The sequence below is a fragment of the Oryza sativa genome, chromosome 4 (assembly GCF_034140825.1).
Source record: "Oryza sativa Japonica Group chromosome 4, ASM3414082v1".
Lineage (NCBI taxonomy): Eukaryota > Viridiplantae > Streptophyta > Magnoliopsida > Poales > Poaceae > Oryza > Oryza sativa.
In genome coordinates, this window is record NC_089038.1 from 20,285,757 (window position 1) to 20,310,179 (window position 24,423).

A 24,423-nucleotide genomic window follows, 5' to 3' on the forward strand; every position below is an offset into this window, starting at 1 on the left:
ACTATTAGTTGTAATTCTAGTCGGGTCTTCCCGTATGGGCGTATGGTCGTGGTTCCCATGTCGTTGTTTGTTGTCTTTTGGTTCCCGAAGTGGTTGTCGGCATTCAGTTTCCCTCGTCCTAGTATCACGGTGAGTTCCGCCGATTTCAGATCCGGTGACACTCGCCATTGGAGCTGGGTGTCTACTACGCGCCTTCACTGTGGGTTCATCCAATCCTCCGGAGTCAAAAGTAATACCGGTCTTACTTTCTTTCTCCGGTGTCCTCCTTCCAACGATGGCGGCCTTCTTCTCAACATGCGGCGAATCTCTCTCTCAAGACGTCTGAGGTTTTCAAGCTCCACCGAGATAGTTTCAACCTCCTTTGTGCGGAGGCCTCGTATAGGTTTGCCTCTTGGTTTCTGCTGCAGATTGCTATGTTTTCCTTTGTTTTTTCGCTGGTCTAGTGGATTCGTTTGTCATCTTTGGAAGAAATTCCTTTTAGCCGATTATCTTCTTGTGCTCTGTTGGAATTCATACCATGGTTTGCCACCATCCAAACCTGCATGTGTGTGAGGCCCCTTTTGGGATTACGTGGTAGCTTAATCATCTGCGGCTTATCTGGATCTACTCTCCACCAGAGTTGCGCTTTAGGATTTCATCGACAGCGAAGGCAAACAAAGGAAAAGGACTTGATTGATTTTCCAGTTTCTTGTTAGGTCCTCTTCTGCAAAATGTTGTCTTACAGTGTACTCCCTCCGTCCCACAAAAAATTCCCTTAATGACTAAAATGCCCTTAATAATTAAAAAAAGTAGTAAGAGAGAAGGTAGGTAAAGAATATTGAAGGGATAAAACTTCTCGTTTTACGTGCTGAGAGTAGGTAGGATGGTAAAAGTTGGTTTTTCGTGGGACAAATTTTAAACTCTAGAAGTTGAGTTTTTTTTGGACGGAGAGAGTATTTTGCCCAGTCTTGAGGGGCTTCTTTGAGCACTGTATCTACTCCTGTACCATGTTATCCGTTTGGCCTTTGAATAAATGCATGAGTTATCAAAAAAATACTACAAAATAATAATAAACAAAACCAAAATTAATAATAAAAAAAGAAAATACTGCAATCCACATGTCAACCTTGTCTCTTTTTCATATTTCTCTCCTATGCTCTACATATGATTTATTTTAAGGCCCTTATTTTAAATTACCAACTTATATGTATAAACTTTGTATTGCATAATATAAAGTTTATATGTATGTATACAAAGTATATACAGACATATATATACAACGTATATATATAAACTCTATGTATAAAAAAATTGACGTATAAAAAAGTACATGTGGATACAAAGCTGGTATATGTACATATAAAAAACTGAAAAAAAAACAAAGAGAAACAAAAAAAAAGAAACCTGCACTCTTCTCCTACGCCGTTCCACCTCCCTCTCTCCGCACGCGCGGGTAGGGGGAGCGTGTGCCTAGGCGCATATTAGGTCTTTCCATTGCCGCCACCCCACTGCACCACGCGATTGAGGCCCACCAGACCTCTTCAGGGATCCCCGCCACCAGAGACACCCCTACCTCCTAATCACTCAGTCTACATTACCCCCGCTACCAACACCAGCCCACCATGTGAGATGCCGATGTCACCTGCCTCTTCTGCCAGTCACCAGAAAGAGAAATATGCAAGATTTTAGTCCTAATTTTCTGCCGACTGTAATTTAGCAAATTCTTAATTTAAAACCAATTGGAGTGTTTATTGATGTTAAGGCTAAAAGTTGAACACACAGATGTTTTAGGCCAATACAAGTGTTTTTTTTTGGACAAAGCAACAGAACTGTTTTGGAGGAGCCAAAGAAACATGCATATTTTCTTGAGTGAGCATCCCGAGCTTCACAACATGAATCGGGAAAGTTACTGCACCCTCCGCCCTTAAATATAAGAGATTTTGATTGGATGTGACATATCCTAGTATAACGAATTTGGATAGATGAGTGATATGATGTAATTGTGCATTACATAATCATATATTTGTTACTCCATCCGTCCTTAAATATATGGGATTTTGGTTGGATGTAACATATCCTTACATCATATCACTATCATTTCTGGTTGTAGTGATTTTGTAGCTATTCACAGAGCAGAACGAAATTGATGACTCCATAGAAGTGAGTGGCTCATTGTTCGCACCTGGTTGCGCTGGCCAGCAGGTGCAAATTTAGAACATAACAATGAGTTTACCTCTAAAGAAAAATAGAGTGTAGATTGTTTACACATGATTGCGGTGGCCCAAAATCTGGAGTACAAGATGAGGTTGTAGATCTTGCATTTTCCCCTGCATAAACTTAATGGGCATAGTCCCGCTTGATAATTAAAGCATGCTACATTAAGCTCATTATTAATTTAGATGAAGGTCCTCATGGTCTATCATATACAAATGACATGCGTGAAAGGGCATGTAGCCTAGTGGTTGCAGTGACCTGAGTAGCACCCTATGGTCCTGAGATCAAATCTATATATGAGAGAATTTCAGATTAGGTTAGGCTAAGATCTCAATTTAAAAAGGCTGCATATATTCGGTTGGATGTAGTGGCCGGGTAAAAATACCCATCTCTAAAAAGAAAAAAATATACAAATGACATGCACAGCCAGCAGAGGATTTAATATCACTTTCTTTTTTTTCCTGTAGACATTTCATTTGTGCTATGAGTTTCAACTTGAAAGTGAGCTAACCAAACTGAAGTACAAATTACAAAAACAAACAAGCATATATGAACCACCAATAACTGAGAAGTCCATAGAAACAACATAGCTAGGTTATTTAGGTCCAATAGTGAGTTTTATTTACAAAGGTTGAAAGGTAGTATCTCAAAGTTTGACATCACAAGAGATGCACCAACAAAAACGAAATTGGATTTAAGGAAATTGTTCTGTCTCCATGCATGACATCTTCAACACAAACACACAAGGCTTTTTTTTTTTTCTTAGTCGGACCGGGACGCAATGAACTTGATCAGGTCATATCCCTTCTTTGGGGGAGGTGGTGCTCTGGCCAGGACAGGGTACTCGTTTTCATCCATGCCCTGCTTCCTTGCATTCTTTGGGCACCAGACGCCTAGCTGCTCCTTCCTTGCTACCTCCTGGAATTCCTCAAGCTTCTTGATGGCTGCCCTCCTCTCCCTCGAGTCCCATCTCCTCCTCTCAAGTTGACCATACCCTCTCTGCAAATGGAGAGATACACAATGGTTATCACATGATTTTTTTTTCAAAAGAAATCTAAAATAAGTCAGCAACACAAAATCTTAGACATGTATTTCAGGAGTTTGAGTATGTCAAGGAACAGATGTTAGTGAACACAACCTACAATCTTATATGCTAAAGTTAGTGAATTCCAAATGTAACGTAATTTAACAATATATACTTATTATAAGAGGTTATTCGTGATTGAAAAGAAAATATTGAAAAATAAATTGCAATGGAAAAACCCCAAATCAGGTCTACAATAAAGTTTTTTTTTTCTGTGTGCTTATAAGCTAAAGGTCGATAGGGGTGAAAACAACCACTAGAACTAATTAACTAACTTCAATATATAAATACCATTTAAGTGAAAACTCTGTCTAGAATTGCATACCTCTAGCATCTCAGCATTGATGCTATTGTCGGTCTCACTATCGAGTAGAGTCACGCCGAGGATTTCTCCGGTTCCCTGACCCTGCAATTTCCCTCCCGAAGCAGCATCTCGCTCTTCGACAATAGCCTCAAATTCTCTCCCATTGTCAAGCAAGATACTGTTCAGATACATAGCTGCCTCTTGCCCAAGATAGTCATTTAGACTGGGCACCTTCACAAAGGCAAGGCTGCACAGCTTTGCAAGGGGAGGAATAGAGGAAATGGATAGATTGATAGGTCTCAGGCAACTGTGAGGAACAAGTTCTTGGTTTCCATAGTCAATGTAAAATACTTCAAACTCAGGTCCTTCAACTCCCTGACACTCACCTATAATCTGTAAAAGAGTAGGTGTTCATATTATGTTATAATAATGCCATACTTACATGAATGGATGCAACATGATTTTATATATATGTAAGAAAAAAAAGTAAAAGATTACCATGGCTCTGTTCCATGAATTGTCGCAGCGGAACAATGCAAGCACCATTTCTCCCTTCATAGGAGTAAATGGAGCTGTGTTTGAATCATCTGGTAATGGGTCTATATCCTTAGAAGTTACTGATTCATCCTTAGCCACATCAGAAGATGGGTCTTCGGCATCCAAAGTTTCAGGTAAATCTTTTGTCAAAGTAGCAACCTCTTTTGAAGTTTCCAGCTCTTTCACTTCTAAAGCTTCAGCTGGATCATCCTTAATGTCTAAAGAAGCAAGCTGATGACGTACGAACTCCACATGTTCATCAGCAAGTGCTTGGACATAAAACATTCCAGCACCTAGCACTTCAGTGACAATAACCTTAAAGAAATAATAAGTCGAGTTAGCATAGTATTTTTGATACATTTAACTATATAGAACATTAAATTCAACAAACAAACCTTTAGAGTCTCTTTATTATCATAAAGAGAGACGTTGGAAACTTCAACTTCCTCGTAGTTCTCCCATACCTTTAAATTAATAAGTGATTTAACATATTTTTTTTATTTTAGAGATAATAAAGAGCCAGCATTAGAAGAAATTTATTTAACCTATTAAAAATAGATGTGTCTAACCTTCAATTTCTTTTGCTTTGCAATTTTTTCAGTCTTTAAGAGAACCTGAGCATCTGGCATCTTATCCACTGCAAATGAGCTGATCTTAGCAAGACCAGCCTCCAAAAGAACCGAAGCCACATTGATATTAGATTCCCATAAGGAACCTAAGAATGTTCCAGTTCTATCAACTGTGTTGATCTCAATCTGCAAAGTCATTCAAAATTCTTAGAAAATGAAAACAATTTTAATTATACTGATTGAAGGCTCTCCTAGGAGAGCCCAACATTAATCCTAATGGATGAAAAAAAACAGCTATAAAGAGCCCAACGGCCCAACATATTAGTGGGTAAAAGAAAGCTTAATTCCCACATAAATAGAAAATTCTATAAATTTTCAACTCTATTCTATAAATGTTCAACTCTACTGTATAGATTTAGTTTCTAGCCATAAAAGAAAGGGAAGAGTTCCTGTTGAACTACGGTATAGATTTAGTTTCTACACTATATATCATATACTAGTATATATCTACTGTTGAATTGTTATTAAGGTCATGACCATGTACCTGCAGTGCTGCATCCGAAAGTGTCCAAACCAAATTACAGAACAAAAGGATGGCAGCCCTAATTTAGTTGGTTGATTGTAAATTGTAAGTATGTACATATTGCGATGCTAGCTAGGTTGTGGGAATAAAAATTAGTTTTTGCAAGATAATATGGAACGATTTCTTTTAAGTTAAGCGACTAAAGTAGCCTAATTTAAATACTAGGTTTTTGTTCATTATCTAATTATATATAAATATACAATTATAGTTATGGATCCTGCATGGTAGACTTTAGGCAATATTATAAATATAAATTTAATGAACATAAAAAAGATTTGTTCCAAACAATAATTTTAGGGCTGAATTAAATTTGAATTATGGTAAATAAGAAATATAAAATATAAAAAATCAGAATATATAAATTAAAAAGGAATATGTGAGTTAAATTTCCAAAAAAAAATAGAGACATTATTGCGCTTCATTTCCATGTAGAAATTAAAACATACCTACTCTCTCCGTCCCAAAATATAAGCATTTTTAGAATAGTGACAAGTCAAACTTTTTAAATTAATTTTGACTATTAATAGCAAAGAAATAAAAAATATCAATACTACTCCCTCTGTCCCAAAATATAAGCATTTTTAAATAGTGACAAGTCAAACTTTTTAAATTAATTTTGACTATTAATAGCAAAAAAATAAAAAATATCAATCATGTAAATTTGATGTTACTAGATTTACCATTAAACGAACAATTATAATATGCAAATCTTTTTATTTAAACATCTTATTTTTATAGATATTATTGGTCAAAATAACATCTCGAAAACCATATCGAGATCCAAAAATAATTATATTTTGAGACAGAGGGAATATTATATAGCTTGTCAAACAAATGAACACAAAAGCTAAAAGCTAAAACACCGGACATAAAGAATTAATGTACCTCGACATTCCGTTGTAATATCCTTCTCCTCATCATTGTGATGGCCTCATCAGAGTAGGGCTCATCTCTACCGGGGCACCGAACACCAGAAAGCGCGAATGCAATGGTGCAAGTCTCTTTAGGGATCGTCACTTTGAAACGATGGCCGCTGAAAACGTACTCAACAATTGCGGAATGCCTCCTGCTGCGTTGCAACAGGTGAAGGAATTCCTTCGCCTTTTTGGGTACCTGTCAAGACAGAATTGGAGGCCACTTAAAATGTTATATAAGCAAAGGTTCATAAATAACAAAGTTAAAAATTCTAAATGACAAGGTTGCTTTTAAAACGGCCTGCCTGCGTAAGTAATTAAAAGGGGGCCGTCTACGAAAATACTTTCCGTAGTACTTCCTCCGTTTCATATTATAAATCGTTTGACGTTTCATATTATAAACTTTGTTAAGTTTGATCAAGTTTATAAAAAATTTGTGCAGCATATAAAGTATCAAATTAGTTTCTTTAAATCTAACACTGAATATATTTGACAATATGTATGTTTTGTGTCGAAAATATACCACTATATTTTTCTATAAACTTAATTAAATTTTAAAAAATTTAACTAGAAAAAAAAAGTCAACCAACTTATAATATACTCCCTCCGTTTCAAAATGTTTGACACCGTTGACTTTTTAGCATGTGTTTGACTGTTCGTCTTATTCAAAAAATTTTGTGAAATATGTAAAACTATATGTGTACATGAAAGTATATTTAACAATAAATCAAATGATATGAAAATAATAAATAATTACTTAAATTTTTTGAATAAAACGAATGGTCAAACACGTACTAAAAAATCAACGGTGTCAAACATTTTGAAACGGAGGGAGTATTATAAAACGGAGTAGATAGTGTTTACCCTCGTCAAATCTGTCATATGAATAGGAGGGCACTCCTTCTTGGAGTGGTAGCCTTTCTTCGTCTTCTCAGCTCGCGCATGGGCAGCTATGAGAGCATCGTAGTGATGCGACCTGTCCTCGTAGTCACGGTGCCTGGTGATGTCGGCTAATCCGCGCGAGACCAGCAGCGCCGCAACGTTGATCCCGAGCTGATTATTGCTGCTGTCCGAGCTACTAGTAGCGGTTTCTCCATCAGCATGCGATGAGCTGGGAAGGAACACCGACCCGTACTCCAAAACTCTGGTTTCAGTCGAGTTAGTTCTCGGGCCAGCAATCTGTCCGTCTGCAATGTTGATCCTCCTCGAGTACTCCATTGAGACGTTGACCTGAAAAATTAGGGGTGAATTTTGAATAAGAGTGATGTTCATAACGCTGAATAATTAAAAGGGAAACAAGATTCTGTAGGGGCTTCGTGATGATTATGCATGTTATGTAATTATAATTATTAAGCGTGCTTACTTGTTTTCCAATCAGTCTTGTGCGCAGGAATTCCTTTGCTGTGCGAGCAAATTGTTCAGAGGATTTGTTCTCCTCTGAAGGCTTTTCAAACTTGGGGGGTCTGATGCTTGAAAGATTAACTCGGCGTTCTGCTGAAGGACTGCCATAAGGTTCAGCGTCATCAGCGATGACTAGGCAGTACCCGTTCACAACCTCTATCACCTGGAAAATTAAACAACCATTCACAGGGTCAGCTGTGTTGCTGTGCTGCAGAATCTGATATTTTCTTTCTTATAGTTATAAGGTAGATGTAGTTGAATAGGAGTAATTGGTACATATAAAAAACTGCAAATAAAAGTAATTATATATTATGGATCATCATGCTGAAGTGCAAGCTGCTACAAGGTACTGCAGCAAGAGATGGGAAGTGATTTTAATAAGTTATAGGGCATGTGACATGTTTTGTTCCCATGTGATTCAATATTAATGGTTCCTGAAAATTTTGACTAACATAATGCTACAGATTATTGTATCACATATCTTCTCATAAACATGTAAGGTCAAATTCAATTCACAATGTATTGTGAGAAACAGAAGTGATAAAACTAATTACTAGGCGGCCATATTTTTTCATGTACTCTAGAGAGAACTTGAGCTTTCACGTTTCCATAGTAATAAATGACACCATAATATATGTGTTCAATTGAATTTAAGAGAAAAATGAGCAATTGAAATTTGAAAATCATTAGTGTCCAAAAATGGAAGAAAATGGATGGTCAAGACCACTCACTTTTCCTGTGAACTTTTGGTTGTGAATTGGCTTTGTGTTTGTCACCGGGGGCTTAAATCCAGTCCAGATTCTTAACTGTTCCTTCTTAACCTGAAGATCAGCATTCCTCAACTTTGTCTTAAGTTGAGGATCAAGCACATTTGCACTCCATTCAACATACTTTGCGAGTCCCTATACAATGTGACAAGAACATTGGTAAGTGGAGTGAAAGGAAAATTTGAGTGGTACGACATGGAGAAACAATATTCGTCATACATTTTGAACCAGATCAAGTGCCAAGTCCTTTACAACATCCCCATCAGAATAATAAACTGAACCAAATATGTTGTTGAAATTGTCTGTACCCTCCATCACAATCCGCACCTAAAGGCAAATGGAAAAAAAGATAGTGATCAGAAATTATATCTTTTACAATATGTTTACACTAATAAACCCCCACAAATTAGCATGGTATTGACAGTAACAATACATATGAAAACTGAAAAAAAATAATAACTTACTTCTCTGTTAAGCACCCGTGTCTCGGTGAAGTGCTTAGCTTCTTGTCCAAACCTGTCTGGTGGGACTTCAGAATAAATGTCAGCTGATGCCAATAGTTTCTGTGCTGCTGCCATTGGTGCTGGAGTAGTGGAAGCTTCTCCATTTGCTGCGCCATTGCCAACTCCAGCTTGAGCATTTGGGGGAGGAGTTGCTCGTCTTCCCATGGATGGGGCCTGGATCATAGTACAAAATCAAAGTTCGTCATCCAAGCAGTTAACATTAACAGATTCATGTATATTTACATGTTTATATATAATAATGCTCAAGATGTACAAACATTAAAAGGATCTATAAAAGAATATATATAACTCAAACTTACTATCAACAAATTGTGTTATACTACTTGCTAAAGTAACTGTCATAATAATTATTATATCATACAGACTAGTGAGAACAAAGACTGATTAGAAGCATGCAATCAATACACAGTTCAAATCTTGAAAACATAAATAAAACGAATGGAGAAAATGCATGTGATTAATAAATAATATACACCTCATATTTAGTGTTGGTTGATAAAACTTTAATCAGGTTGCCATGGTCCTAATTATCCTCAACTAGCATTCATCCATGGTAGCATATACGATTACATATAATGTATATAAAAGGGGCTACACATCAGCTCCATACCTGGACGCCAGCAACGTAAACTTGGACATAAAGGAAACTGGGAATCAAGTGCACACGAATAGTACTTCCATCGCGAACATGCTCTACAATGGCTTCCAAGCTCTTCCCTTTGTTTTCAGCAACGAAACCCTTGGCATCGAAAGATCTGCCATCTCCAATTGTCGATGGTGGCAGATCTCTTATTGACGACTCAAGAGCGCCAGGAAGCTGGAAGTAAAACGAGATAGATATATGCATCAGTGATATGATCATAGATATGATGGTGCGGCAGCGCATGTTGTGTCGTCGTAAGACAAAACGGGAAACGATTCTAAACTCTCGAGAGAACTTTCCCTCCCGTTATTTGTATGTCATTCAAACAGTTACAAAAAAGACGAAATACTAGAACTAACCTTGCTCCAACGGCCTAAGCCTTGGTCCCTGGCAATCGTCTCCAGCCTTAGCAACTCAGCAACATACGGGCTTATTTCTCCCTTCTGCCCTTGCTCTTTCACCTGATCTCGGCCAAAGCAAAAAAAAAAAACACTCAATTCAGAATCGAGCATGATCATCATCAATCGATACAAATTAACACGATAACTAGCTAGAGAGAGAGAGAAAAAAAAATGCAGTAGTTCTTACCTTAGCAAGACCTGCAGCTACTACCATGCAAGCGACATTCTTCTCAGCAAAGAAGACCATGCCGAATTTGCGGCCCGAGGGAGAAGCAGTGTATTCTACTCGAAACCTGACGTCTTGTCCGATGAGGAGCCTCCTCAGGTACTCCCTGCTCTCCCATGCGAAAGGCTCGTCCATCCCACCGCGTCGAGCCTGCAATTGCATAATAAACATAATAGTAGTATGTGAGCCAATATATATAGCTTGTATGAATGTATTTGCACCAGCTGCAACAAGCTAACAAGCCGATCGAGGATACCAATTAAGCCCAAAACCTTGTAGACATTACTCAAGGAAGGCCCACAATTCAACAACACGAGAGGCGTCAATGGGCTTCGGCATACTTTCTTCTACGAGAAATTTTATAGGAAGATTACACTGGAAATTTTGGTACTACCTCCAAGTACTTATTTGTAGTACTAGAGGTAACCATAATTTCTAGAATAAAATTTGGTATCTCAGTAGCTCGAGGTACCAAAAAATTTCATTAAGAATGGTAAAATTACCCTTCTTTTAATGTTTGAGCTTTTACCCAATCATCAAAATTGAGATGTTCTTGTCCATTAACATTATTACTCCTATGAATTCTAATATGACTAAACTACCATGGGCAGGTAATTCTAATGAGATTTACTCCGGTCCAACAAAAAGTACCTCGAGGTACCGGTACCTCACGGTACTAAATTATTTCTAATCGTTAGATCTTGTTGGGCGGGATGGGTATTGTTAGATCCAACGATCGGAAACGATTTGGTACCATGAGGTACCAGTACCTTGAGGTACTTTTTGTTGGACCGGAGAAAATCTTAAATTCTAATATGTTTTTGAAGTTGTATTTTCTTCAAACGTACACACACATATATATAAGATTGATAATTTGAAGTTGTATTTTCTTCAAACATACACACACATATATATAAGATTGATAATTTGAAGTTGTATTTTCTTCAAACGTACAGATATATATAAGATTGACGAAATACCCTCCTTGGCGATCGATCGATCAGAGATCTTACCAGGTTGGGCGCGATGATGCACGACAGCGTGACGGACATCTCCGGCGGCGGGATGACCTCCTCCGCCTTGGATGTGTCCATGATCACCACCGTATCTCCCGACGGGACGGACTTCACTTTCCCCTTCCACACCGGCGCCGCCGCCGGCACGGCGCCACCGGTCACCATGGTAAGAAGCTAGTAGCTAGATTAGGCTCCCTGCAACGAGATAAGAATTCGTTAATTAGCAAACTAAAGAACAAGGTAAAAAAAAAAAAGAAGGCATTCATGCAAGCATTATGTTTGCGTGATCGATCGATCGATCGATCGATCACGCAGATCACAGCGATTCTAGAGGTGTTATGAGGCTGCACTCAATCGATTAAATTTCAACTTATCAAATTGCACTATACATTGGTACCAATCAATCGATTAATTACGTACAAAGATCAAGTTATCAAATCTGATCGATCTGGACCAAATTAAACACGTACGTATATAGATGTGGATCAAGGGAAGATTTTATATATGGTAATCGATCAAAAGAACCCAATCAAGACCAAATTAAAAGAAGGGCATGCATATGCATGTAAGTCTCTAAAACCTAATTAACTAATCCAAGGAGAAAGAAAAAACTCACCGGCCGAACTAGATGCGACGTCGGCGGATCTCGCGAGTGCCTCGTACTGTCGTCGAGGGTTTTGGGTGTCTTTGCGAGAGAAAAACAAAACGGGTAGGGGTAGGATATATCGGTTGGGCGGACGTACGTACGCCCTATTTGTAATGAGATTACGGTTGTGTGGCGCTGTTGGGGAGGAAGTTGGAGTCGTGTCCAGAGTCCAGAGATCCGCGGCTTCGTTGGCACTCGTATGCGTTTTGATCACGTCCGTCCCCTGTATGGTTTTGATGACTTTCGTCCGGGGCTCTGAGCCCTGATTTTTTTTTTCTTTTGCACATGCCAAGGCATTTTCAGTTTGTTGACACTTTCAATCTTATTAAATATTGGCATTGCTAAATTTTGATAAGACAATAAAGTATACACACTTCAACCATTATTATCTCACTAAATTTTAGCAGTTGTAGAAGCTTCTTCTTTTAAAACTCTACCAAAATTTGCCAAAGGTATCGACACAAATAAAGCCAACACTGTCAAATTTTGGTAATGCCAAAATATGCTAAAGTTTTATTACCCAAATGTGAAATGGTTTATTTGGGCAACAAAGTGAACTAGCCCTTAGTCCTTTTTGAAAGCTTGTTTTACAAATAGACCTCTAAAAAAACTTATTCTGAAATTAGACTTTTTTTCGCGACAGTAACATCATTAGCATCGTGGTCTAACATGACGGCGTCCCTAGCCACCCCATGGAAGCTAAACCACTCATATCATATATGAAGCCTATGATGTTGGCACCGCGAAAAAGGTTCATTATTGGGATAAGTTTTACAAAAGATCCATTTGTGAAATAAGTTTTCAAAAGGGACCAAAAAGTGAAAAAAAAATCTAGGCTCTCTATCACCGATCGATCCATCGGCCCGCAGCTCCACACCGCATCTCTCCAGGCTCGCCCCCTAGCGATCAATCTCTCTAGCGCACATGACTCGCACTCGCACTGCCACCCCCACTCAATCGATCTGGGCACGCTAACTAGCACACGAATCACCCGAGAGTGAAGGAGGAGGAGAGAGCGCTGGTGGAGGACAAGCACGCCGGCGTCATCGCGTCGGCGTGTGTCCTAGCTGGCTCAGTACTAGATTTTTTTTTTTTGCAAGCGGTCTAAAATGATCTTCCGAGGCAAACGGCTAATCCACCTGTAGGCAAAAGCCTGCGAGCATCAAGAGGAGGAAGAGCTCGTCGGTGTTCAAGAAGCTAGCTAGTTCGTCGTCCTCTTTCGCAGGAAGTGCACATCGAGGCCCTACCGGCCGTAGCTCTTTCAACACTCCGCACATCGGCCTAATCAAAGTCCGCATGAAGTCTAGGGCCGTTTTGTATACTTTATCTTGACCATGGAGAACGCAGATGGAATTATCTGGAGGAGTGCTTCATTTAGTACTACCTCCTTCTCTAAATGTTTGCCGCTGTTTAGTTTAATTTTGAGCTAACCAACAATAAAAATAAATTGAGGGTATTATACAGTAATAAATGCATATGAACATGCATGAGAAAAATAATGGTACTACTATAGTACTCCACTACAAACAAACCACCACGATTTCAATTTTTCATTTAGATTGGTAATAAAAAAAAGGCCCAACTAGCTTTGACATAAAGGAATCCCATTTAAGGACCAACTAGTTCTCTTGAACAATTATTAAACAATTAATAGTGACTAAATTATATATGAGAGGAAATAAATAGACCTTCTCACACAGCTAGCTACAACAACTATATAGTAAGAGATTTAAAACCTTGGTGCTCACTTTAGTCCAGTGATGAGTCCTTCAATGCACCACCCCAATGCGCGGCATGGATCCCAGCCACAACTGATCGACGTCCCACCGCCCCCACCGCTGAATTGCGTTGATCGTCAAGCCTATCTGCAAGCTCGCAGTTAGTGTCCTAAATATGGGACACCCAATACTTATGCATTAAGCTCAGCAGGGTACACCATATATATACTAAGTGTTATACGGGATCAAGCCACATACATGAAAGGTGTTTTGGATAAGGAACAAGAAATAGAGTATCATTTGGGCGCTACAAGGTCTATTTGGATCGTATCCATACTTCGGTTTTGAGAGATATAACCTGACCAGGGTACGTTCCGAATTCCCCTCCAGATCAGAACCCTCATCATCCCAATCTTCATCAAGACATTGCTGCTGTGGATATTCCGGCGAAGGATACTTCGATGATTTCGGATCTGGGAGACATGACCTGACCAGAGTGCATTCCCTTATAGATTGGAACCATTGTCATCCAACAATTTGATTCGTTAAGATCAACAAAGCACGTTGCCGCTGTGGAAAGCAACAATTTAGTATTGTCGACGGTGAGGCCTTCGCGTAGATCGACTAGTTTCGAACTAACATACGCCGCCAAAAAAATCCGATCCGTCTGACAATTGTGCCAAAGTCTTCAGATCTTTGTTGCAATATTGCTTACTACTACGAGAACCCATAGACAAATCGAATCACCAAGCCATAGCCACAAACCACACTGATAAATAGCTAGGAGGAGATCAATCGCTATTCGTCGACATCAAATCGCCAGATTGATCGTAGTTAGCGGGTTAGAAATTAGAATAACTAATATGCTCCCCTATTGTAATGCGTGTGGTGAATGCCAAAGATATATACATATAAAGTAGAGTAGGATTATTACTCATCTTAAGACCCAAACCACTATTAAAATCCTTGTCCCCTATCTACTTAATGTACTATCTCACGTATACCTTATATCTTCATATTCTATAAATATTGTTGTCATATACAATCATTTCGACCTTTTTTCCAACTTCTACTCTCTTGGTTTAACCAGACATACACTTCCAAATTGTTACATATTATTTTTTATGAAAAAATCCCATATAAAATTTATTTTAGAAAGTCATATTAATTATTTTTAATTTTTTATTTAGTTAATATATAACTAATTATAGATTAATAACTTAACTCATTTTCTGTCCTAAAAGTTCAGTTTAAAAGGAATAAGTTATTAGGCATGTTTGAGCTGGAGCTAGAACTTAGGCAAATAGTTTCAGCTCCACCTATAATTGGAATGGAGTTAGATTAAGCACTCTTACAAAATAAACTAAAGAGGTGGAGCTAGGTTTACATAGCTTCACAACTCTGCTACACTCGACTCCTGATACTAAATTAGCTCTAACCTAATCTTCCAACACAGGGCTCGTTGACATGGCCCTAGTGGGGTTGGTTGGGTGGGCTGTGTACGCGGAAGAGACCGAACCAAATAAACCGCACCGCAGCCGTACTCCTCCACGAAAAGGCGAAAACGAAACCGCTCAACCGCTGCTCCATTCCCCTCCTTCGTTCCCCCAACGAAATTGAGACGGAGGTAGTACTAAAAATATTGAGAATTTGAGATAAGAGGGTGGAAATCTCTCCCGTCTCGTTCGTCTCCTCCGCTTCGCTCCTTTGCGCCAAGACGCGTCGCGGGGCTGAACAGGGAGAGAGGGGCGGCGATCTCCATTTGCCGAGCAGAGCAGAGCAGCGGAGGGGATCCTGGTGAGCATCCATCCACATCCTCTTTCTTTCTGATTCATCTCGCTCCCACCGGGACTACTTTTGTCTTGGAATTTGCTTGCGTTCGGTTCGTTCGTTAACCCTAGCTTTCTCTTCTAGATCTGGAAGAAGCTCTCCTCTTAATTTCAGAGCCTTAACCTTAATACTACTACTACTGCAAGTAACAGTTTGTTTGTTCCCCCCTCAAAAAGTTTGGGGGTTCAACTGAACCCCCCCATGTCCCAAGTTGGATCATCCGCCCCCTGGTTTTGACTAATGAGATATCCGTTCGATTCCCTGATAAATAAACCCTATTGTGCATACTGAATCACGGACTAGGTGGATATGTCTAATTGAGAGCCGTCGTAAGTCCACATGGACGAGTAGTTTTGAATTGGTCCTCCTGAGCTATGTAAATGTGGGTTGGTGTTCCTCAAACTTTGCTGCCAGGTGATGGTCTAAGTGGCTCATATGAGTTCAAGTACTTCTCTGCTCTAGAAAATGGATTTTGTACTCTTTAGCTTGGTGATATGTGTTAATCTCTACAATTATCATGACTCTGGAGAACACAGATGGAATTATCCGGGGAAAGTTTCATTCAGTGTGGTGGTCATTAATGCATATGAACATGCATGAGAAGAAAAAAATGTTACGATCTATAATAAGGCTGCGTTCGATAGGATGGGTTGGGAACCCATCCCCTCCGCACGGAAAACGGAGCTGTCCATTAGCGCGTGATTAATTAAGTATTAGCTTTTTTTTTTTCAAAAATGGTTTAATTTGATTTTTTAAGCAACTTTCGTAAAGAAACTTTTTGCAAAACACGCACCGTTTAGCATATTGAAAAGCGTGCGCGCAGAAAACGAGGGAGAGAGGTTGGGAACCTTGAGGTTCGAACGCAGCCTAAGCAGTTATTGTCAGTAAACCTGAATATGCTTTAATTTATATCGTAGTAATGTGGGTTCTATTCAAAATATTCTGGTTTGCTTACTATAAAAATTAAATAATCATGCAAACAACTAATACCTGTACCCAACATATGAGATAAATTTAGCACATCCAAACTGTAGTTTAGCGCTTTGCGAGAGGCTCTCAATTTCCTTAGTTGATTAATTGTTTTTCCTTTTGTGTTTTTAGGTCTTCTAGGTTTCTTTATTTCTGTTGAATGCATTTAATTGTGTTGTAAAATTGAATTAATTATCTGTTCCACCTCTAGGTTGGAAATGACGCACATGTTTCCATATGATGGTGCCTCGTCCAGCTCAACCTCTCTGAGTAGTCAGAAGAGCGAGACTGATGATGACAGGATGATTGCAATGGTTCTTTCGGAAGAATATGCTAAGTTAGATGGTGCTATGGCCAAGCGGCTCTCGAATTTAACATCTATTCCTGTAATACATTAATGCAAGCTCTATTTTATGTATTCCATTCCTTTTCTGCTGTGCTCATATTTTTTTGAGTTGATGCAGCTGATAGGCATGCCTCTTACATGATGTTGTTTTTTCCTCTGAACCTTTACAGCACGTCCCCCGAATAAACACATACTTTCCGACATACAGTGATGCCACTATGGACCATCATCGCCTTCTCGATAGGTTTTTTTTAATGATCTCGCTTGCTTTACCTGTTAATTCTTCACATTTATTTCTTGCAATGTTAGGCCTTCATTTTTTTAGCATATAAATATTTTAATTCTACAATCATTTGTGCATTAACATTTCGCAGATCCTGAATAACTACACTTGCCTGCATAATCTTATGGCAAATGTTTGGACAAGCAAATCATTGATAGTCAAGAATTGGTTTTGCAAAGGCTTAAAGCATGATTATTTTAACATTGGGGATTTTATGTGGGATTTTAGGAAGACACTAGATAAAACTGCATGGCTAAATTAAAATTTTGCAAGGTTTTACTTAGTTGCCATTCCTCATCATGTCCTTCCCATCTATAAAACATACTACCCTATCCTTTCTGACATTCCAAATTAATGTTGTATTTTCTTATGTACACAATCTTTAGCCATTTTCTATCATTCCATGAATGATACTAAAACAAACCTCATTCCCATGCATGCTCTTCAGTAATTATATATAAAAGTAACTTAGAACTATGTTAAACTTATTTGAGTGAATAGATGGATTAGCAATATGTTTCCTCACTTAATACTTTTTGTAGGCTAAATGTTTATGGCTTGTATGAAGTGAGAGTTTCTGGCGATGGCAATTGTCAGGTTCATAATTTTATTGATTAATGCTTTGTTTGCTTAATGGAATTATATCTTTTTGTTAATTCCTTGTGTGTTTATGTAAGGAAACAGTTGTTTGTTGTCTTGTAGTTCCGTGCACTATCAGACCAGCTATATCGATCACCCGATTATCACAAGCATGTTCGAAAGGAAATAGTGAAGCAGGTACAGCAGATCACCTTCTGGAATTACCGGTCTTTAGTTTATATTACTGTGCTCATATGTTTAAACTGCAATATCTTTATCAGATGCCGTAACACAATGAATCTGTCATTCTCTGCTCTAGTTATTGCATTTTTTTTTCTCCAGGTGATGAATGAAGAAACAAAATTTCATCAATATATTGTAGTTATATGCTGATAAACTCCTGTTAGAGATACATGCATTCTTACCCATGCTGTTTTTCTACTTGTCTAGCTCAAGGCATGTAACTCTTTGTATGAAGGTTATGTTCCAATGAAATATAAACATTATTGCAAGAAGATGAAAAAGTATGTACTTCTGAGGCTGACCTAGCTTCCTCAATTAAAACAGTTCCTGAACCTTTTGCCTTCTGTAATGATGGCACTGAAATTTTGCCTATTCCAGATCTGGTGAATGGGGCGACCATGTCACATTGCAAGCTGCTGCTGATAAGGTTAGTTATTTTCTTTGCCATCATCCTTTTTCTCGTCTAAATTCTTACTCAGCTCCCTGCAGTCCAACAAAAGTTACAGTAACATTTGTACATAATTGGTACTATTTGTTGCATTTTACTGTTGTACAGAACTGAAGATGTCCGTTCTTTTGTTTATAACAGGATATTCAAATATAATGTTAATCATTTATTGACTGATCATTCTATGATTATCACTCTCTTTGTACAGCACTTGACATTTTACATCGTGTTCACTAAAATTTATACTTTGGCAACTTCAAACTACCGCCATAGTTTTATGAACCCTTAAAGAAGCCTAATGTTTTTCCTTCTTTTGGCAGTTTGCTGCAAAAATATGCCTTCTAACATCATTCAGAGACACATGTTTTGTTGAAATTGTTCCACAGTATCAGGCACCACAGAGAGGTAAGGTTCAAATCCTTGTCTCTACTAGTAACAAAAACTTTATGCATATGTACATGGAGAATACTAATTACAGTCAGTGCCATTTTGCATAATGCAGTTTTCTAGCTTATATACCCCTGCATGTGGATTTGTTGCACATATGCTTATACACATCCCCTGATTACTGCAAACTTACTCATTGCATAACTGGAAACATAACTAAAAGGATAAAATCAGCTTGTTGCTAACCCCTGAAGCTTCGTGTTTTTCAGAAATTTGGCTAAGTTTCTGGTCGGAAGTTCACTATAACTCGCTATATGATGCTCGAGGTGAGAAAAAATAAATATTTCTCATTTCTTATAGTGCGCTATCAGATTTGGTGCCTTGTACTGTTATACATCCCTTTCCCTAATAAGAGGAAAATACCCATTACTTTGCAGATCTCCCTAGCAAATACAAGCCTAGGAAGAAGCACTGGTTATTGTTTTAGTAACCACGCGGGAGCTTTGCTTTGGACATGGATTTTATTGCTTGGCCTTTTGGCCCCTCCTGATAGTTGGAGCTTGGAACCCTGAAGAGTGGAATCCTCTGTGGTTCTCTTCCTTGAAGCGCTGAATGGGTTTGCCGGATGCACTCCTCACCACAGTACATACAGCATTAGTTATACTATAATACTGAGAGAATTTGAGATTGCTTCCTTGTGAATATATACCCATAGGGAAATTACTGACATCCATGTTGATTGTAAACCATATTTGTTCATTGGTATATTCTGTATACATTTTATAGGCTGCTAGGTCTCTTATCATTTTATTCATTCCATTTTCCCCGGACAATTCATCTGATTTCAATTTACATACTGAATGTCTTTTGTCAGTATCTAGTAATTCAATTCATACGCCTTGTATTATGTGCCGAGTATATTTTTGACCGATCCTTATGCATGGATGCAATGCAAGATTAGTAGTTGAACCAACTAAACCAAAGCAATGAACAGAGCCCCGGCATTGAAGTGAGTAAGGCCCTGTTTGATTCAGCTTAGGATTATTATAATCTAGATTATTAGAAATAAGCTGAAAAAAATAGATAGCTTATTATGATAGATTATTATAATCTAGTAATCCACTCTAAATGTGCTTATTTTAGATTATTGGGTGGCTAACAGCTAACAAACAGCTTATAATCCAGAGAAACAAATAGCTCACAGCTTATTTTATATCGGTTTATTATAATTCACTTTACAGTAATTTGGTTCAATAATCTATATTACAATAATCTCAAAGAGAGCCTAAATCTCTGTGAGCCTTGTGTTTAGAATTTGCTTTAGGGGGAGCTTCGCAAATGTCTATTGAAGTAGGTTGTTGAATGATCTGAACGATGCTAACCGCACAACTAGACTAAACTGAGATCGTGGGCTGTCTGTAGCACATCCTAAGTTCCAAACTTGCAAGTATTTCGCTCTCACCCTGTTCGTTTTGGTGAGGAATTATTCTGGACTCAAAGTTGGTCGCTTTTCGTGCAAGAAATTCTCACTGGTATTGTTGCTTCCCCGATAGCAACTTGAGATGAATATAGCCGGGTCGGAAAGGAATCGAGCATGGGATCCTGTTTGGGACGTTTTGATCCTGGTGATGGTGTAGCTTGTGTGAGGTAAAAAATAATAATAATAATAATAAACTCGAAGCACATCTGCAGTTAGTAATGCTAGCCTTTTGTGAGTGGGAAAGCTAGAAAAACTTGCAAGCATAGCCCATGGGCTATGGCCTATGGCCCATATCATATGGCTGCATGTCAGCATCCAAATCAAGTCACAAATACAAGCCCTCGCAATTTGCAAAGCATATGCATGCGTAGCTACCCCTTTATATACTACACACTTGTAATTAATCTTGTACGCAGTATTATCATCCCATATATATATATATGAATATATCTACATCATACAATAACGACATAGGACAAAACAAAAGGAAAATGAAAAACAGCGATCCTACTCATACTCTGGTAGTAGCACCAAACAATTCCGGTGTCAAAGCTAAAGCCAAGCGCACCTTGTCGTCAAGACCTCGACGAAAAACCAGGCCCATCATCCCAGAGTCACGCACGCAGATGCGCGCAGTCACGTAGTCAGCAACTCCGGCCCCGGCCAACGGCAGCCAAACCACTTTAATTTCCATTCCACCGCACATACAGGGGATACAGCACGGTCGCCCTCCCCTTCCCCCACGCGTTCGGCTTTCGCGCCTCTATCGGCGTCTTCGGCCGGCCGGCACCCACCACACGCACCGTCGTCACATGCTGTTTTACATCTCTGCAGGCAGGACGACCACTGCGCGCACTGCGTCGCATGGCAGCGCCATCCGCGCTCCACGCGTGGAAGGCGAACGCGACAGCCGAAGTGGCCACACACGCGCACACCCCTGATGATCACATCTCAGACCGTGCGTGTGTTTCTCGGTCAAAACACGCGGTTCATCGTGCGGATCCGTGGACTCCGGGAGGCAGGGAGGGAGGGTGGCCGCCGGCGAGCGATCGATCCGCGACTTGGCGTGCCGGGCGGGTGGGCGGGTGTTGGTCAAAGCGTAACACGGTCATCAGTCATCACGAACCACCACTGGTAAAGCTTGGGGTTTGGGGGGCCAACGCAACCTCCGTGCTGCCGCATTTGAGGAACGACGAGAAGACGCACGTAATCCAGAAGTAGTGGTACAGTCATCCAGTTGCTTGGTCTCAACATGGGCATAACAATTATTGGAGCACAGGATCGGTATTATTTCAGCTAAGAGAGTTGGATCTTGTGGTAATTGGAGACTTGGAGTATATGTACTCCAAGGCAAATCCAATTGCTTTGGATGGTGTCCACTGGAAATCCAGCCGGAGGGCCGCGTCAGAATCGCCGTAGTACGTCAATTGAGTTTTTACCGATCAGGTTTACCCTTCCATGTATCACACATTTAAACGGACCAACACATCCACATGTTCTTTTTTTTTTCTTACCGTATTTTTTTTTTAGGAAACTCTAGCGGAAAGAAAACAAAAACTAAGAAAAGGTACAGCTACCGCCGTTCAAGTGACCACGCTGATGGCATCCCCATCCTGCAAACTTGCAAAGATTCTAATTCGAATGTCAAATACAATCCAAATCAGCGTTGCCAACTTGAACACGGAAGTGACCAAACTATCTTCTCATCTATATCTTGTTCATCAACCCTTTTACAATCTCTCAGACAAGAGCTTAAAGAACGAAACATGATGGGGTGTACTGAGTAGCACGTGCACACGAAACAGTACTAAAATGCTCCACGAGAAAATTCATTCTTGACTAACGCAATCATGCACGGAAAGATGGACAGATCAAGACGAAACCTAACGCAAGTAACGTGAAACCCAGGGATGCCACAGATGTTCAAAGCTCCGAGTGTACAGCGTGCATAAAACGTCAAATAGTCACTTGATCAGATAAGAATCGTCATTCTTTTTAATTAAAAAGAAACAATTCCTGCTGATTGAAGGACCGCAGGATCACACATCGCTACATGAATTGGAACAAAAACTTTGACCAATTTTACAAGACAATCTTTCTAATTATGCCTTTGATCAAGGCATTTTCGATGTTCCATGCGCAAAAAATCTCCTGCTGTTCTTGTACAGGATCCTCGCACAACTCGACCCCTAATCGTTAGTGCGCCTCTACACTCCCTTTCTGCACTCCAAAGCAAAGCAGAGTTTTGACCCAAACCAATTTATGTTCAGAATAACTTCGATGGTGGCCGACACAGCCGAAGCAGATTTCTGAAACGCCGCACTTTCGACCATCATGCGTGGAGCTTTGGGTTGCAGCGGCCATCATCAGCTGCTGTCATTTCTCATTTGTATAGCATCTCGTCTGACTGTAACTGTAACTGTAACCCCCTTTGTTGTCTCTGTTCATCTCAAGAACAACACCTCCATCACTTCACAGTTCACACCACACCTCTGAAGATAATTAATCTGCCAGCTGAACCGTGTAACCCCGGACAACGGCGACAAGTGAACCAGTGCATTTATACGCCGGTGCCAAACTGCCAATTATGGACAGGGATTGTGTTCGTAGAAGTAGGTCCATTTTAGACTGCCCCCCACTTGCTGCCAAATCTTTTGAAGCAACGGTACCTGCGGCAGATGAGATCGATCGGCAATCAAACCATTCAATCCACCGCACCGAACACTGTTGCTTCCACCGACAAAAACTCGCGTGGCCCGGAGATCACCGATGCACTGAACCGTGGCATGAATTTTCCATGTAACTTGGGACAGGATGATTGTTGTTAGCTTTGCTTGACGCCGGATGGTCGGTTTCGGTCTCGCCATAGCTGTGGTTCGTGTGACTTCAGGAGAGGAGGACATGGACGGAGGCGTTCTTGGTGGCGGCGCAGACGGGGCAAGCGTCGGCGGCGGCCTCGCAGGCGCCGCACAGGCACAGGTGGCGGCACGGGAGCAGCAGCACGGACGCCTCCGCGACACGGCATGCCTTGCACGACGTCGCCGTGGAGACCGCGACATCGGCGGCGGCGGCGGGGGTCTCGAAGCAGCACGAGTGGGCGTCCTCGGCGTCGCCTTCCCCCGCGGAGGCGGCGGCGGCGGCGGCGGCGCAGGGGGACTGGAGGAGGAGCTGGTCGAGCGTGGCGCGGAGGCCGGCGGCGACGGCCTCGTGGCTCTTGGCGACGCCCATCCACGCCTGCCCCTCCGCGCTCACCTGGCGGAGCTTCTCCTCCAGCTCCGCGTTGCGGCAGCGCGCGCGCTCCAGCTCGGCCTCCGCCGCACGCACCCTCCCCGTCGTGGCGCGCGCCGCGGCCGCCACCAGCGCCCGGACGTGCCGCCGCTGCGCCTCCTCCAGCCCCGCGCGCATCCGCTCGGCCTGCACGAACATCCACCAAACACCGACGCCGATCAAACACCACTCACCAAACACAAACAGGGGAGTCCACGGTTAACGGAGAAGCCTTCTTCCCATACCTCGAGCCGAACGAGCGCGTCGATCTCCACGCCATGGTGGTAGAGCTGCGAAAGAAGGCCCTGCGAGATTCCGCCCGCACCGTCCATCCTCCTCCCGCTGGTGGACGCCGCGCCGGCGCACGCCGCCCTGCCCGCCACATCCCCGAAGGGCAAGATCCCCTGCAGCGGCGCCGCCATCGCGTGCGCCAGGACCGCGCGCTGGTCCTCCAACAGACCCGCCGCCACGCGCGGCCGCTTCCTCTCCACGAACCCGTACTCGCCGTTGTCGCCGCCGAACACCACCGCGCCCCCGATCCCTTCCACCGCCGCCATGGGCGGCGCGCACTCGCCGGCGAGCTCGTCCAGGAACAGGGCGCCGCCGCTCGCCGCCGCGTGGAGGTCGTAAGGGAAAGCCTGGGCGAGGCGCTGCGCCTGCACGGCCATGGCCAGCGACACGATGCGTGAGCGCGAGCTTTCCTTGATGAGATGAGAGGGCGGAGAAGGCAAGGAATGGCGCGCGCGAGTTGGGTGAGAAGCAGTGGAGTCAGTGGAAGGGATGCGTGGAAACGAATGGCGAACGGCGGCGAGCGTTTTATATGTACCCGCTCCTACGGTTGGGGAAGCAGTGGCTCACTGGCCTGTGAAGAGAGGCGTTGTGGGTAAGACACGTATTACACGCTCCTGGGAAGGACAAAGCCACAAAAGGCGTGACAAAAATTCAATATGTGAAAATACTAGTACTACGGTAAGGACTACTCCCTCCGTCCCACGATAAAAGGGATTTTAAGTTTTTATTTGTACTTTTTGATCGCTTGTCTTGTTTAAAAAAAATTAAAATTAT

The 24,423-nt window shown here is 41.1% G+C and overlaps 3 protein-coding genes across 3 annotated transcripts; 1 reads left to right on the forward strand and 2 right to left on the reverse strand.

Moving 5' to 3' along the window:
- Window positions 1–2,741: 2,741 nt before the first annotated feature.
- Window positions 2,742–11,901, reverse strand: LOC9269825 (ribonuclease TUDOR 1). Its single transcript, XM_015779951.3, has 16 exons — window positions 11,779–11,901; window positions 11,160–11,357; window positions 10,108–10,296; window positions 9,879–9,980; window positions 9,487–9,693; window positions 8,817–9,029; window positions 8,572–8,679; window positions 8,317–8,487; window positions 7,548–7,748; window positions 7,049–7,414; window positions 6,156–6,383; window positions 4,688–4,873; window positions 4,514–4,582; window positions 4,080–4,433; window positions 3,603–3,974; window positions 2,742–3,192 (listed from the first exon to the last, which is right to left on the reverse strand). The coding sequence occupies exons 2-16, from the start codon at window positions 11,325–11,327 to the stop codon at window positions 2,956–2,958; spliced, it is 3,171 nt and encodes a 1,056-aa protein (XP_015635437.1). The 5' UTR covers window positions 11,328–11,357; window positions 11,779–11,901; the 3' UTR covers window positions 2,742–2,955.
- Window positions 11,902–15,078: 3,177 nt separating this feature from the next.
- On the forward strand, window positions 15,079–19,518 carry LOC4335733 (OVARIAN TUMOR DOMAIN-containing deubiquitinating enzyme 12). Its single transcript, XM_015779954.3, has 10 exons — window positions 15,079–15,323; window positions 16,537–16,711; window positions 16,842–16,915; window positions 17,497–17,551; window positions 17,657–17,731; window positions 17,984–18,057; window positions 18,155–18,203; window positions 18,545–18,629; window positions 18,881–18,937; window positions 19,049–19,518. Exons 2-10 carry the CDS (start codon window positions 16,544–16,546, stop codon window positions 19,096–19,098), a joined length of 687 nt encoding a protein of 228 aa, XP_015635440.1. The 5' UTR covers window positions 15,079–15,323; window positions 16,537–16,543; the 3' UTR covers window positions 19,099–19,518.
- A 2,547-nt stretch (window positions 19,519–22,065) lies between these two features.
- LOC4335734 (probable BOI-related E3 ubiquitin-protein ligase 3) lies at window positions 22,066–24,144 on the reverse strand. Its single transcript, XM_015779953.3, has 2 exons — window positions 23,604–24,144; window positions 22,066–23,505 (listed from the first exon to the last, which is right to left on the reverse strand). Exons 1-2 carry the CDS (start codon window positions 24,024–24,026, stop codon window positions 22,978–22,980), a joined length of 951 nt encoding a protein of 316 aa, XP_015635439.1. The 5' UTR covers window positions 24,027–24,144; the 3' UTR covers window positions 22,066–22,977.
- Between the last annotated feature and the right edge of the window lie 279 nt (window positions 24,145–24,423).

Excerpts from the sequence above, each read along its gene's own strand:
- LOC9269825 (XM_015779951.3), bottom strand. The coding sequence starts at position 11,327 with ATGGTGACCGGTGGCGCCGTGCCGGCGGCGGCGCCGGTGTGGAAGGGG. Across the intron at positions 6,384-7,048 it reads ATATGACAGATTTGACGAGG|GTACCCAAAAAGGCGAAGGA; the intron begins GTAAACACTATC and ends CTGTCTTGACAG. Across the intron at positions 4,583-4,687 it reads CAAAGCAAAAGAAATTGAAG|GTATGGGAGAACTACGAGGA; the intron begins GTTAGACACATC and ends ATTAATTTAAAG.
- LOC4335734 (XM_015779953.3), bottom strand. The coding sequence starts at position 24,026 with ATGGCCGTGCAGGCGCAGCGCCTCGCCCAGGCTTTCCCTTACGACCTC. Across the intron at positions 23,506-23,603 it reads ACGCGCTCGTTCGGCTCGAG|GCCGAGCGGATGCGCGCGGG; the intron begins GTATGGGAAGAA and ends ATGTTCGTGCAG.
- LOC4335733 (XM_015779954.3), top strand. The coding sequence starts at position 16,544 with ATGACGCACATGTTTCCATATGATGGTGCCTCGTCCAGCTCAACCTCT. Across the intron at positions 16,916-17,496 it reads CATCATCGCCTTCTCGATAG|GCTAAATGTTTATGGCTTGT; the intron begins GTTTTTTTTAAT and ends TACTTTTTGTAG. Across the intron at positions 18,938-19,048 it reads CTCGCTATATGATGCTCGAG|ATCTCCCTAGCAAATACAAG; the intron begins GTGAGAAAAAAT and ends ATTACTTTGCAG.